Consider the following 15,583-nt stretch of genomic DNA (forward strand, 5'->3'; position numbering starts at 1 on the left):
AAGCGTACTTGCTTGCGTGATTGTGAAATTCCCATTCGGTTGCCCCTTTCCAATTGGATTGTGTTGCTGGCGTAACCAATGGCGCTGAGGTTAAGAACGTTTGACGGTTTGAAGGTTACACCACAGTCACCTTGTGGTTAGTAATTTAATAGTGCAAGGGGCATTTTTCCGATAGCAAAACACCCTTTTTCAAGCTTCTTTTTTAATCAATTTCCCCGTACCTGCACGCCAGGAAAAGCGTTCTTCCGCGCAACATCCACTATCACCCTACGTGCAATGGCCATCACATAAAATGACTTCCTGCCCAAGGTAGACAAGAACAGGGGACACTGATAAGCGCCAGCGTTGATCGGTGCCACGCGTAACCGGATTAAAACACACACACACACACACTGGGGGAAAGTCAATTAATTTACAACCAGTCTACTAGCAATCGAATCTACTTGTCACCGTTCAAGAGCACGCTCAAGAAAGCTTAAGTCATCGACGATTATCGTCCCTAGCCGGGTAGCCACGGTGCTGCCGGGAGCATGACGCAAAACAGTACCATCCTCCTCCAGCACCCAGCTGGACTAGAACACTAAGCGAACACACTTTAAGAAAGGGTTGATCCACTCCAACACAGTGCAAAAAGCATTTGTGGTGTGATATGCCTTCGTTCATATGGAATGTGCATAAATGTGCTGTCGAGAATTTAACTTATGACAGTGCCCGGAGGCATGATGCGAATATTTACAACCGGTCTATAGTATTTAAAGTACAGTTGTTCTCCGATATACGCGATTTTGCTATAGGTGATTTTCTAAATTTGATAGTTCTTTGAACACTTTGTACTGATTTGAGACCTCGATTGTGTCGAATTTTAAAACCATTTTAAAGCGAACATTATGGTAATCTTCAGTTGAAAACCAAGTTTGCTCTAATGGCTTATATTGGGGAATACCTGTACAGCATTTCCAACAGCTTGGATTGCACACCGCTCAGTGTGCCTTCCATTGTTTTGTTATTCTAACTCAAACCCTTTTCGTTAGTGAGTGTCCAAGATGAGAGCAGATAGAAGTGTACTGAGTTTAGTAGACATTTGGAGTCCCATTAGAAAAGTGGATAAACATGTTAAGGTTACAAGAAGTAAGATTCAATTAATTAGCCAAATTAGTAATATTCGAGCAGTTACTGCAGTTCCCAAAATCAATGCTTGTTTACCTAAAATAGAATGGAGCGCTTATCAACCATCATTGCGCCGCAGTTAGTAGTGGGGTAGGCGCCGTAAGATACGATTATGTGATAATTATTACACACCAGCCAGCTGACAATGAGCTGCTACCCTTATACCCCGAAATGACTATTAAAATCTGCCCATGCTTATCAACTAGATGATTGTGACCTGAATAGTCACTTCAGGAATAGTTCAATCTATTTTTACAGGATGTGTGTGTCTGTCGCACTTTACCAACTCTTCCAAGTTTGGTAAAGAGTTTGCCGTTTCTTGAAAAACTTTGGCCCACGCAAATAATACGATTACAAATAGATGATGGCGTTTGATTCGTCTTCGTCCCTGTCCAACACTATAGAGCCCGGGATGATGCATCACTTTCCCATGCCAAGCATTCGGCCGTCTGATTAGCATCTGCGCTTGTTTTTTTTGTGTGTGCATTCCATCTTTTTCGTTCATGTGATTGATTTCACTAATTTCTGGTCCACCTTGATTGACGCCCAATAATTTGCGTACGCAAAATTACACCCCCCCTACTAACGTCATTAGCAAGCGATGCGCTAAAACAGAACCGTTGTGCGATGAATCGGTTCTGCCGGGCGTCTTGTGATAAGAGCCTATTTTCTAACCAATCACTGTCACCAACCGTAAGATCAATTGCGTGTGACTATCGAAGCGAGGGCCAAACGAATCGATCTCAGTCTCGGCTAGGCAGATAATTGATGATACATTTTATCTTCCCTGGCGCTAAGTCTTTAGCGGAGCGTCATATGTCAGCACACTTGCGTATACACCCGTTTGATGCATTGGGGCAAATTTCAACAGCTAGGTACAGGTAAATGAAGATCGACGATGTGTTAGTGAGCGGATGTGAAATATTGAGCTACTTACCCATTTGTTTCCTGAAGTATAGGTTCGCCATGAACGGATTGCACGGCATCGGTTTCCAGTCCGGTTCCATCGAGAGCGATTCATCTGAATCGTACAGTGCAGACTGAAAGTTAATGCTGTGTGTTAACTGGTTTGTTTTGTTTGACTATTTTATTGCTATTTGCAAACATTTCTTGCACATTTTTGCTGGTTTTGAGGAAACATAAAATTGACGAATAATAATAAACACTTACATTCAGTTACAGTCAAGACGCGTAGGTACTTTCTTTCATGCTACAGAGTGGTGAACGCAGTTAATCACACGCAGTTATTATACAATGGCGCACCCATGCATGTAGATGTGTATATTTTCTTCGTGGTATTCAAATTCAACTACGAGTGGAAAGTGGAAAAATATTTCTTTTTTTTCTGTTTTTTTTTCTTTGCGAAATTCGCTACTTGCTTACTTACTTGCTGAACTAGCTCGTTGCACTGGCGCCCTAGCCAAATTACACTATCTCACTATATCAAAGATGTATTTTATCTTTTTTTGTGGTTGTTGTGTCTTTGCTTCTACCCTTGTTGCCAAAAACATAAACGATTAACCAAAGCTTCGTAATAGAACTAAAACCAACAAACAAAAAAACATACCGTGCTGCGGAGATTCTCCATCGGCACACCGAAAACAACGGCTGACTGCTAGCCCGTTGCAGATCCCGATACATTTTCGGTTTCGTTCCTAATCCACTGTCCTGTACACTAAACGATAAGGGGGTTTTCCATATTTCCCGGTACGGTACTGTTAAGTGCGCTCAGTCACACGATCTTGCTTCTAACGAGTTTTCTCATTTCAATTGTACCCTATCATACACTACTTTCCTAATTCGCTGGGGCCATCATGGCCGCACATGTGTGCTTTTTAAATCTTTTGGCTTCACTTTTTGGGTTATACAGTGTTGCGGACCATCAATCATTGCGATACATTTTCGCCTACGCCTCCCTCCCATCCGGTAAGTACATCGCGCACCGGATTGCTCGTCCTAGGATAAATATAGCACACGGTGCCCCTCGACGTCCAAATAGACGTTTGTGTTTGTTCTATCGCTCGGTATACTTTCACCAGTCAGTAACGGGGCTTTCGCGATCCTTCCCGGTCCCCGGTTGCCGCTTGATCCGGCGGTCCGGCGACGGAGAAGTAGGCACGCTCTTTTGTACGCTCAGGTGAAGGATTAACTGAGTGAAGGGATTGGCTACAAAACCGATTGCCTTAACAACAGACGCTGGCTATAACGATTGCGGCGAGGAGATACACTACCACCGAGCATTTTCAGCAGCAGCACTGACCGAATCCACGGGTGCAAGGTTGCGGCGGGGTTTTATTTTTTGCCTTTAAGTCTTGCTCCGTCCTGGTACCGTCGGATGGGGTTTTGGGGAGCACAACCCGAGCGTCACGCGAAAATAATAACAGTAATACTAATTTACACAGTCGTTAAACAACAATCTCTCTGACCCAACAACGTTAACAAATCTCACTAGCGCGTACAGCGCATTTCTACTACTACTCTTTCGCGTACGCGTTCGGTCCGTGTATTGCACGTGCTTTGCGTAAGTTTAAAACAAAAACAAAAATGCCACACGATTATTAGCACAAACCCTGGTAAACTCTAGGTAACGGTTTTTAATAATATATAGCAGAGTAAATTGATAGAACAAGTAGGTAGTTGAGAGGGGATCAGAGTGAGGAAGTGGATCGGAGCGCGCACGCACGCACGCACGCACGCACAGGCTAACACGACATCCAACAGTCGAACGATAAACTCCTATCGAATTGGCAATGGTACGGGTGGTGGTGTTGGTGGTGATGATGGGTTCGATGCATGGCCGGATGCTCTGCTGGTGCTGTACGCGAGGGTGTAGTACAGTACAACGAGGTACACCGTGGGTTATGGCTTTGGCAGCAGTGGGGCACTGCTGGGATCCCTGTCCCGGTCCCCGGCGACAACCATTTCATTTCCGTAGCTGGTCGATGCTCCTGTAACAAAACCCCGGCAGACGGCGAACCGGATGTGTGTGGCAGAAACATGGCGAAGGATTATGGATTAGTGTACGGATGCTTGTTGCTTATTGACGGCTCTTGGCTGTCAATTGACAGGTAACAGGGGACACTACACAAAATGCTATTTTTGGGGGTACATTTTTCAATGTTAACTACCTATGTTAATATCGTTGGCAGCAGCGGCACTGGAAGAATTGTCGTGCTCTAATACTATATGGTTGCGAGGAGTCACAGAGGAGTTCGTATTGTTAATAGGATCCTTTAATGAGAAAAAGACAGAAAAAACATGGAATTGCAACCGGTTAGCTTTTACAACGGGTGAAACAATGACCACTAATAACGACGACGTTCAAAAACCTAAGTACACAGCTACACACTGTTCACATTAGTGTTACACTTACAGAGCACATTCACGGGCTACAGTTGGGGTAAAAACTTACACATATCATTTGCATCAATTCAAATTTTGAAATACAAACAACATCCGAAGGGAGGAAAAGGATGTTGCTTCTAAACGCACTCTAAACTTACATTTAAGGCCGTAATCGGTGAGGCCACATCGCTTGACGATTTACTAGCCTTCGCCCCGGAATTGACAGTCAAGTTGGTAGCATCGGGTGTGATACTGTTCTGGTCTGCTTTATCCAGCGAGTGCATCAACTAGAGTAGCAAAAAACACACATCATTACATTCGGGAAAGCTCTGTCACTGGCGACTTGCGATATCATACCTGCTCTACCTCCGCGTCGATTGGATCCATCGACTGGTCGCCCAGTTTCTGCTTGCGCTCCATCAGTGTGGCACGTTTGGCCGCCAGATAGAGATTGCGGTGGATCTGCAAGTACAGCACGTCCGTGATCGCCTTCACCGTGTAGTCCGGTATGAAGACATGCTTGGAGTTGGCGTCGCGATTGATGGATTCAAGCGATCCCAAAATTTGCTGCGGCGTGTTGGTGGACGTATCTGAGGTAATACGAACCAAAACATAACGTTAATTTTAGCAACAACATGATAGATATCATCCGTAAAAGTAGCAATATAAGTGTGCTGCCATACCACAGCTGGGACTTTGCACGATCGCCTGCAGCCCGTAGTAGGTGAACGGTCCGCTCTCAAACAGCAAATTCTCCTTGCCAACGGTTACCTCCACGCGCCCTTCGAGGATCAGCACAAAATGGTCGATCGCAGTACCGCGCTCGATAATTACCACGCGTTCGTTGTTCGTTTTGCTCTTGATCTTGATGTGATGGAAAATGTTTTGACTCAGCAAACGGCGCAGGATCGTTTCCGAGATGCAGGATGGTGTAAACGCCGTTACGCCTTAAAGACGAAAAGATAACGCGTGTGCACTTTTATCATAATTCCGGAAAATAAAACCTTCCTGACAAAGCGCTCTGCACTTACCGGTCGATATGAATTGGTACGTAGCGAACAGCAGCTGCGGACCAATGCGTATACGCTGCACTTCCATATTTTTGTCCGACCGATGGCCGAACAGTGGCACACCCTGCCGCTTGATACGTTTGCGCGGCACTTTGCTCTGGTTGTCGGTGAACACGTCCGTTTCGTCGACTATTTCTGCCTGTATCAGCTCCTCAATCACGTCCTCGAGCGTGATCAGCCCAAGCGTGTAGTAGTACGGGTCGCCCTCGCCCTCCGAGTTTACGTTCTGTATGAACGCCATGTGCCCGAACTCGCCGCTTTTAAACTCCTTAAACATTACGTCCAGCGTCTGGTCGAAGAAGACGAAGTGTAACCGGTTGCCGTAAAACTCGCAAATCTGCCGTATCGGGGTGTTATCGTCCGGGTCGACGAATGCCAGATCCTTGATGTGCAGGATGGATTTTATGTTCGTGCGTTCCCCTTCGTAAACGGGAATGCGCGAATAGCCTGAAATTAAAAACAAAAACCAAAACATGATGCCAATAATCGAAATGATCACATGGATCGCGCTGTTACCTGTCTGCATAATTTCGGAGATGGTTTCGAAATCCATCACTGCATCCATCGGCAGCATGTAGGCATCTTCCAGACGAGTCATCACGTCTTCCACTTTTTTCTTACGCAACTCAAGAACACCGGAAATGACGTTCACTTCATCCTTATCCAAATCGTTTACATCTTTCGTAACCTGTAGCGGGGCGAGCAATATAATGATATTATACATTTGTACATCTATTTTGCCACTGTCTAATGAGTGCTAGTGGGGATCGTTTTACCTGGACCAACTCCTTTAGCCGGTCGCGATCGTAGAAATTGCCAATTTCCTTGCCCAGAATAAGGTCGAGTATTTTTGATGTTGGGTATGATACTGGATATGTGAGCATCATAAACGCTCTGGTGATATAAATAGTTTTCGCTCCCACAGCGAGACCGTGTCGCGAACAGATGGCCTAAGATAAACGGGTAAGTTAATTACTTTGCTTCAGTGCTGCCCTTTTCATCCACAACTCTGTCTCACCTGTGGAATGATTTCGCCAAAAATTACAATCGCAACGGTGGAACCAATGACGGCAAACAGTCCCGACGTAAGACTGTCCAGCAGGATGGTGAACGTTGAGTTGACCAGCACGTTACCGAGCAGAATGCTGCACAGCAAATAGTTGCCGTGCTTGCGAACCGGCTGAATGGCCCTGGCGTACTCCTTTTCCTTGTCGCTGCCGGTATTGCACAGGATCTATTGGGCATGAGCAGTGGTAATAAGTATGGTAGTGGTAGTGTAACACAAACACACAAGCAAATCGTACCTGCAAATCAGTTTTATCCAATGACATAAGCCCTAAGTTAAGGCCAGAGAAGAGCGCCGAAAACATCAGACACACGGCAATCACTGTGATCGACAGCCAGAGCGGTAGCAACGGCTGATGGCTAGTCATGCGCAACCACATATCCGATCCTTGGTGTAGAAAAGGGTTTACTTTCGATGCTTCCTGCGAATTGTGAAAGAATCGATGAATTCACAAGGTAAGCGCCTAGATGTATACTATCCGCACGCACTACCGAGCGCAAACACGACCATGTGGTGGGGAAGCGCACGTGGTCCTCCATGCTGTTTGCGTCGTTAAAGCGTACTCTTCTCCCTTCCCTCTTCTCACGCTTTCACCCTCGTACCTTATCGTATTCGTCCGATCCTTCCAACGGATCGACGCTCTCGTACTTTGCGCACATGTAGAAATACTTTTTGTTCTTGATCACTTCCGGCAGTTCGATTTCCACCAGCCCACTGCGGCCGTTCGGCTCCGCATACGTCACCTGGGAGAAAAGTGAAAAGCAAATGGCATTAATTGCATCGCCCCCGGCTGCACTGCACTGAGCAACGCTTACGTGAAACTTTTCCGTGACCGGCACCTGACACGGGCCCCCGAACCGGTAGGTTTCGTGCGTGAAGATGATGGCCACATTCCGCGTAATGCCCGTACCGAACAGGCGCAGCTGCACCTGCGTGTTGATGCGCACCGACGGTACATCGTTCTCGTCTCGTTCGGGCGCCAGTTCCGAGTTTTCGATTCGATATCCTTCGATGCGAAGTGTGCCCTGCTCCTCGGTTTCGGGGTTCTCGACGTGGATGATGCTGTTCGCATCACTATCCTTATCAATGTTACGCTTTGATCGTTGTTCATTGGTGCTCCCAATGTCAGTGCTGCTGGGTAGGTCAGTCTTTAGTACTGGTATTATTTGGGCACTGTCAGAAAAGATGATATAGATGAAAAGCAAATTAATTTTTAGTTTTAAAAAATACGCAAAAAATACTGCTACAAATGGTTGATTAAATAGTTCCGCTACACCAAGCACTATTGCAATAGTGCGAAATTGTTCATTCATTTCAAGAGCTGGCTGTTATGATGTCATCGCTAGCCATCGCAAGATGACACGATACCAATCAATAAGATGGATGAGCGGAACAACAGCGATGCCGGTAGCGAAATTTAGATCCCAAAAATTTAAAAATCGATTAAGTAAATCAGCGAAAGCGAGTTGAAGAATATTCTTCTTCCCGAGCTTTGTTTGCATCGTCCGCATTAAATACATATTTATGTAAATGAGCTTTAAATAGATGTAGAAAAATAGGATAAAAAGGGCGTCTTCTCACTTTACTTCGGATAGCATCCTTTTCGAAGCCCAACGCCCTTCAGCTGACGACCTCGCGCGTTCCCTTGCTATTCAGTACGTGTGTTCAGCAATATATGGTTCACAAAACAACGTATGATTCAACCCTTAACTGTCGTGGTTTGTGCCTTTTCTTCTTCTCCATTCCACTTCCAACTCGGATGATCGTTTGATGCCTTCTCCCCACCGTGGGATGATTGTTTTCTGGTAGTAGTTATTTCGCCTACCGAACCACGGTGCAGTGATTTGAGTGAAGCTATGTGTGCGTCCGTGTGGCATGCATGGCAACAGCACAAGTATTTCCATGATGCTATTGGAACGTTTTCAGTGTGAGTTGTTTTTGCGTCCTCGGGTGGGTTTAATTGTTGCACCATTTTGTCAGTGTTATTAATTAGTCTTATCCACATTTTACCTAATTGTTTTACTTGTAATTTAAAGATGCCACTACAAGCATTTTTAATTGTTTCATTTGAATAAGGTTTATTCTTATCCAATATGATGATTGCAGCAACAACTGTCTACTTTTGACGACCCTCCGCGCTTTGTTTTTTGCCCTTTCCTTTCCAACCACAACCCCGCGTGGAGTGGTTGTGTTGGTCCATATCTTAAGAACGCAGACTATGAGTCATCCCTGGCGAAAAAAAACAAGAGGTCGAGAGTTGTTTTTGTCAATCACGCTTCGCCCATCGGAAGATTGCTGTTTACGTTTCATATGCAACTTGCATTACAAAGTACGGACCCAAGTCGGAAGAGCTCAAATGCGCATTTATGAGCCATTTTGGTCGCCATTTTGCCAGTGTCCATATTTATTTGATAATATTTAACATTTTTTGCCTTATTTGTTTGCCACAAAACAAATAACTACTGAAACATAACCCCTTTCTTTTATCTAAATACAATCATCTGCTGTCCTAAAACAACTAGGACGAGAACATTTTAATTTAGAGGGTATTAAAGATCATGAAACGCTGTTTAGCATGGATATAACATTCCTAACTTTCCCATTGGCTTTTTAAGACGTAAGCATCTACCTATCCACATAATCTTTTCGTAATTGTTCATATGAAAGGGTCAAGATTCTGAGTCACCGTTGCGAAAAACGAAAACAGCTACAGGCGTTGTTTTTGTCCGTCTTTGGCATCGGCGCACCGGATCGGATGATCGCTCGATAGCAGACACGTTGTTTACGTTCTTGTGCAGCAGTGCCGCATCACGAAGACGTCGCATGCCTTTCCAGTGCTTTCTTCATAGGTATGGATGGGGCTGTGCGTGTGTATGTGTGTGCCTACGATCGTACGATCGAGTGTGGCCGGGCGATTTAAATTGCGCATTAGTTGAGCATTAAGAGGCCGTTTTTGTGGAGCAATGTTGATTTGAACAGGATTATGTTTTTGCAAAGCATTCTAATATCATTTATTACCTGTTTTTTTCTATCTAATGGTAGCATGGTCAAAGTAGTTCAAGATTGTCTTGTTCTTCTTATTCTTTTTTATCAAAGCACTTTTAGAGCAATTTCTTCGACCACTGTTAATGATCCAGTTCATTTTTCGGTATGGAAAAAACAGAATCAAATTGGCACCACTCGTTCTCACCAAAACCACCACCACCCTTCTCCATCATTTTTATCAAGCAAATCAAAGTGAACATAAATACAGAATAAAGTGTACAGATAACAGGAAGCCACGCCGGAGCTTGCCGGTCGGTCCCTATATCTAAAAACTGGTCAACCATCGCTTTGAAGGCTGGCAACCACATACAGACCGAACCACCGTCCAAGTGGCTTTAAAGAAACGCTCGACAAATCAAATCAGCCCTCCCTCCGCCGGCAGATAGCCGGGTGGGCTCTGTACTATTATCAGCACCTTACACATATATGTGTAGCACCCTTTTGGGAAGGAGACAATGTGCGCCCGCGAGTCCGGTTTTGCAGGTGCCGGCCGGCGTTTTGTGTCTTTCGAACCCACCACCCCCGGTAGCTACATTTCATCAAGAAGGCATAAGGGTTGTGGGAGTAAACCAAATAATGCAAGATTAACCTCTTTGCCAGCTTAGAGCGCATTTTAAGCTTACGGGAGTCGATGTTTAGTATTAAAAATGATTGCTATTTTTGACAACAAAATGTGGATGACTCACTTTGGCAGTTAATATTTGTTCACAAGCGTGTAAAACGTGTTGGGCCGGCTTACATCTTGCTTCTGTTCTGTTATCCGTCACATACTAGTGAACGATACCGACCGCTAAACCATCACTGCTTCATAATCTGTGCAAATTGGGTGTACACGTCACAGGTGGAAGCACAGGTACGAGCGACGATGTTTCGCTCAAAGACGCGATGGTAGCATTTAACGGCTGATAAACAAGGGTTGCTGCGATAAGCAACGCATGTGCGCGCTCTGATGGAATGTATTTGCGGCTCTGAAGTGGCTTTGTGGGATGTGTGGGACATTAACATGGCACTAGCGGAATAAATCGTCAGTAAAACAAGATCACATTCAATTAATATCCAGCTAGCGGGTTTTTGCATGTTCTTTTTATATTTATATGATATAAATATGATTGTCATATGTTCAATTTTAGGCTTGATTTTTGCCAATGAAATATTATCAGGCTTTCTGCACAGCCTTTATATATGATGGCAAATATCATGTACACGAAAAAGCTGTGCACTTTACCTTCAGCCATCTAAGATTTTTAGTCCAATTGTTCATTGTTAAAGGTCGCTTTAGGCCTTGCGTGGGAATGAACGTGAAATTTTGCTATATATCATTAAATATTTATCAGAATATGGCTTATCGGTACACCAAAAGAAAGGATATTCAATTCCCCTATCAATACTATTTAGTTTACAAAACATATAAAACTGATTTAAATGCATTTTCTTGTGATTTCCCGCTGACCATTATTCACTGACAAAGCGATGAATCACAAGGAAATGCAATTAATTTATTAATTCAATATGTATTCTAAAACATTCAATATGTTGTAAATATGCGGGTAATTGATTTTTTTCTTTTGATGTACAATAAGCCATATTCTGATTAATATTCAATGAAATATATCAGAAAACCACATAATGTCACGTTCTATTTCACTGAAGCTGTAATCCGGCCTTAAGTCGTCAAATAATCAAAGAAACTAAGATGAACAAGTCTTTTACTTGTACTTGTAATTCACCTTTCGTGCAAAGTCACCAAAAAATGTATGAAAGTGAAGCAAACACCCAACAACGTTTAAAGGTACATAACAATAATAATCCACAACTCAAACCAGTCTTGCGTGCTTTTTCGCACTTTAAGTCGACTTTCGGGTTGGTTTCTAGTGTACTGAGTAAATCATGTCCAAGCCAGAAAAAAACCCATCAAAATAGTCAGCTGACATCATCGCCAATGCACTACATGGAAGCAAATCACCTGAACTGCTGGCCCTGTCTAGTTGTTGCAGGAGGCATCATGCCACTTTTTGTTCTGTCTTTTCTTCGAGTGCAACTACCGCAACAAGCGCATCGCGTACGAGACGAACTGTCCCCTCATGACGTCATGGTTTGGAACCGGCGTCAGCGAACGTGGACGCAGCTGTAAAAGATGATGTGGTTCGATTCAAACCCTTTCGGAATTGTCTTTGGTGTAGCTCTGTGTTCGCGAGAATGTGTGTGTGTGTGTCACTAACATCCGGTCATTGGGAAGGTGGCCGACTAACGCACGTTGACATGCTGTTAGACCGCGCGAGTAACACTGCATCATGCTATACTATGGATAATGAGTGTGAAAGAATGAACACATTAAAACATCTTAACGAAAGATCTACCAACACACAGGCATGATTGCTGCTTTCTCGTAAGCGATCAATTGAGTTGGTACCAATAGTGGTTACTATTTTTGGTATTAAACAATTCGGAGCGCAAACCTGCTTGTTTTCATAACCAGCTAACACCATCGAGTCTATCTATCGAATTAGAACGATTGGCCAACGGTGCTGCTCACATGCTCAACCATCGCACAGCGTTTTGTTATGTTGCAGCATTGCCACAGGGGCAACGTAACGGCGCTCCCGACGGATTAGCGAAGACCAACGTACGGCAAAACCATGCTCTAAGCCACGCTGGTTCTCCCGTGTGTGTGTGTGTGTGTATGTTTTTTCTCCTCCCTTGGTTCAAATTGTGCTTCCTTCCGTTCCGTTCGAAGGTCAAGCTGGCGTCGGCAGCAAGTGTTTTGTTTGCGCGCGTGTGTGTGCATGTTGCTGTAAAGGTGGATGGATGCGTGCCGTCGTAGAAATTCCATTCACTACAACCACGACACAGCACGTTCTAATGAAAGTGAGTGGCGCTCTTTGCCAAACAGGGTGGACAGTTGACAAATGGCGTGCAACCCCGAAACCCGGCCCCAAAAACCCCCTTACATTTTCCCCCGCTGTCCAGGCCGTAGTAGAAGCGACACACGGAAAACCGCGTCACCATGAAACGTTCTGGGGCAAAATGTGCATGGACGTGTGTGTGTGTGTGTGTGTGCGGGGGGGTCCCATCATCGAACGATTTGTGACGCAAAGGGCGGCTACACGTTCCTGCTGTAACTCGGCAGCAGCGGGAGCGAAAAACCAACGCGCGGTGACGTGATTCATTGAGGGATACTGTAACGGTGGGGGGCATGGCATGGTCGTGTGATTGTTTTTGTATTTCAAACCCATTCGGTGCCGCCGTACCCGGGTGTACCCGGTGAAAGCGAAAGCTGGGGAAGCATCAACTCAACAAGGTGGATTTAGGTGGATGAGCTTTCGTACCCTAATTGTAATTTAATAAATCCCCCCGCCGGGCATGGCTGTTTGCCTGTGACGCAATGAGTTGAAACAAACAATAGCACAACGTTGACGGCACATGAAACATTCTTCCTTGCCGGGGGACAATATTTTGAGTCTCATCATGCAAAATTGCGTTGCATTAGCCATTCGCCACGTGTTTGTGTCTGTAATGTGCAGAACGAACGATCGTACGATCGAGTTAAGTGGTCATGCAATGCCTAAACGTTGCAACTATTAATGCAGCAGCGTTGCAATTGGTAGCGGGAAACATCCAAATTCTAAACTGTGTATGCGCTGTAAATGCGTAAATCCGTATCGGTTTGCAGCCTCTAAAAATCATCCTCTCGCCACCATCGATCGCTTGAGATTGCGCAATATCGTTTAAATTACTCCGTTAGCTTCCCGTTGGTGGTGGTGATGGTGGTTTTTTGCTAATTTGTTGGATCAGGAATTGATGTGTGAATGTATCACCACCAAACGCCGGTTGATGTATGGGAAATGGATGAATTAATGAATGAGCCACCATAAAAAAAGAGATCGATTAAAATGGATGAACGGAGGCGCAAATGTATTGTACTTACTCTTCCTTGATCACGAGCTCAACCACATTTCCCTGCAGAGACCAGCACAGCATCGTAGCACCACGCCAGAGCTCCTCCTCCATCGTCGGCACGGCTGCTGCTGATCGTTCCACGCCGGGCGGAAAGGATTCGACCACGTGCAGCTGCTGCTCATGACACTGCGCCCGTACACGATCGACCAGAAACGTGCGTCCGTCCCCAGCGTCCCCGTACAGCCGCAATGTGCCCCCGGTCCCTGGCACCACCGTCACAATTGCAACCCGCTCCGCGCCGCCGACAATCGGTTGCATTTCCGGCGATCCGACATCGTGCCCCCGGTCGACCAGCGCTTTACTGTCGACCGTGCGCCAGGTGGCACCAGCCAGTAGCAGCAGCGGCAGGACGGCAGCGGTAAGGTGTTGTGCTATTATTTTTAACATTGCCCATCTTCCCGACCGGGCCATAATCGGGTCGTGCGTCGCGTATTACACGAATGCGCGCGCCTATACACGGCGGTGCGGTGGGTTTGCACTAATTATTTCGTAGCCTGCCTTTGCCGTTTGCGTCTTTACGAATGGTGCGTGCCCGCTCACCACCCTGCTGTACTTTTTTGCAGCTTACTAGGACCCCTTTTGTGCAACTTGTGAGAATCAAAACACCGCACTTGCCGCACCGAAGATCTCAAACTCACGAGACTGCACCACGCACACATACAGGGCACACATACACTCGGGGTGGGTTTTTGGGAGGAACGGACAGAAAAAAACAGATGAGCGATGCGGCAACTTAAGAAAACAAGCAGCAAATTTGCATACAGGTAGCGCGATTGCGTTTAAAGCAACATTGCGAGATAAGCCACAGACACGCGCACAGACCACAGTAGTACGAAAGAAGTATCATGTACTAGGACCACTTGTCCGGGGGTTTGAATTCCATAGTTCCGGGCTTGCGAAACGTGACACACACCGTACCGTACACTACCGTTCACACACACACCCACTAGAAGGGGAAGAACAGCCTTGGGGGTGGGGAGGGCACGGCCAGTGTCCGAATGTGTCCGTAGAACGGTATCGATCGATTGGTGGTGGTGATTAATGCGGGCTAATTTATGTACCAAAACCGTCCACACTGCTTCACTTTGCACGCACGTACAGCACACACACAAAAACACACAGGACACACACACGATATTCACGCGAGGTTTTGGAGGGCTGATGACTGCGGGAACTGCTTTCCGATGGGGGAGGTGGTGTCCCAACGACGGTTTCGCACGGGCCCGAAATGCACCGGAAAGTGAGTAGTTATTAGTGGACGGCAGTCGAAAACGAAACCAACGACCCCAACGCAAAACCAAATACGGCAAAAAAAACAGAAGAAAAAAAACACACACGCACACTAACGACAACCGTCTTTCTTAAGGGCCTGACCGACAATAAGAAGTCATTCCTTGTGCCTCTCGGAGTGTCTCTTATCGAGCTCGAATGTTTCTTCTCTTTGTTGCTGTTGTGTGTGGGGTTTGTTTCTGCTGCTGCTGCTTCTTCTTCTCGTTCACTTGTGGGACGGTCGCACTGGTTTTTTCCCCTCCCTTCTTGCTCACTTTAACTGCACGAACTCGACACTTTACGCACACGCACCATCGGGGAGGATGGTTGTGCTGTGAATGCGGCGGGGTGGTGTACCAGAATCGCCCGGATTTCGCCCCCCTCTTGGTCCCTAGGCACAGCCTGCCGAGCCGCTCAGTCGTCAACAGTTAATTGAGGTACGATATTGACCACGAGCTGCTGCTGCTGCTGCTGCTACTGCTGCTGTTATCTATCTCCCTTCCCGTAGCAGAAAGACACGGCACGGCACGAGCGATCCGCGTTTTCACTGCATCCTCCACCAGCAGTTAAAAAACAATAACAAACCAATAACAATAACACCTCAGTCACATGCGTCCGAAATTTGACCGGGGGTGGTAGCTCCGTTGCCCATAGTGTGCTTCGG

At 45.8% G+C, this 15,583-nt stretch overlaps 1 protein-coding gene across 4 annotated transcripts; it reads right to left on the minus strand.

Moving 5' to 3' along the window:
* Nucleotides 1–2,411: 2,411 nt before the first annotated feature.
* Nucleotides 2,412–15,516, minus strand: LOC120898165 (metal transporter CNNM4). Of its 4 annotated transcripts, none has more exons than XR_005738626.1 (13): nt 13,619–15,516; nt 7,464–7,821; nt 7,251–7,391; nt 6,887–7,069; nt 6,601–6,816; nt 6,359–6,532; nt 6,099–6,270; nt 5,544–6,029; nt 5,196–5,459; nt 4,870–5,102; nt 4,671–4,799; nt 2,735–4,115; nt 2,412–2,661 (listed from the first exon to the last, which is right to left on the minus strand). XR_005738626.1 is itself a non-coding variant. In XM_040303627.1 (13 exons), exons 1-13 carry the CDS (start codon nt 14,059–14,061, stop codon nt 4,027–4,029), a joined length of 2,991 nt encoding a protein of 996 aa, XP_040159561.1. In that variant the 5' UTR covers nt 14,062–15,515; the 3' UTR covers nt 3,918–4,026. The 4 variants fall into 4 exon arrangements, 2 of the variants coding, with proteins under 2 accessions (XP_040159560.1, XP_040159561.1); XR_005738625.1 differs by having other exon boundaries at nt 2,412–2,476; nt 2,555–4,115; XM_040303627.1 differs by lacking the exon at nt 2,412–2,661 and adding an exon at nt 4,296–4,398 and having other exon boundaries at nt 3,918–4,115; nt 13,619–15,515.
* Nucleotides 15,517–15,583: the final 67 nt, after the last annotated feature.

This window comes from Anopheles arabiensis, chromosome 2 (assembly GCF_016920715.1).
Source record: "Anopheles arabiensis isolate DONGOLA chromosome 2, AaraD3, whole genome shotgun sequence".
Lineage (NCBI taxonomy): Eukaryota > Metazoa > Arthropoda > Insecta > Diptera > Culicidae > Anopheles > Anopheles arabiensis.

Excerpts from the sequence above, each read along its gene's own strand:
- LOC120898165 (XM_040303626.1), bottom strand. The coding sequence starts at position 14,061 with ATGGCCCGGTCGGGAAGATGGGCAATGTTAAAAATAATAGCACAACAC. Across the intron at positions 6,533-6,600 it reads TTGGCGAAATCATTCCACAG|GCCATCTGTTCGCGACACGG; the intron begins GTGAGACAGAGT and ends CGTTTATCTTAG. Across the intron at positions 5,103-5,195 it reads CGTGCAAAGTCCCAGCTGTG|ATACGTCCACCAACACGCCG; the intron begins GTATGGCAGCAC and ends GTATTACCTCAG.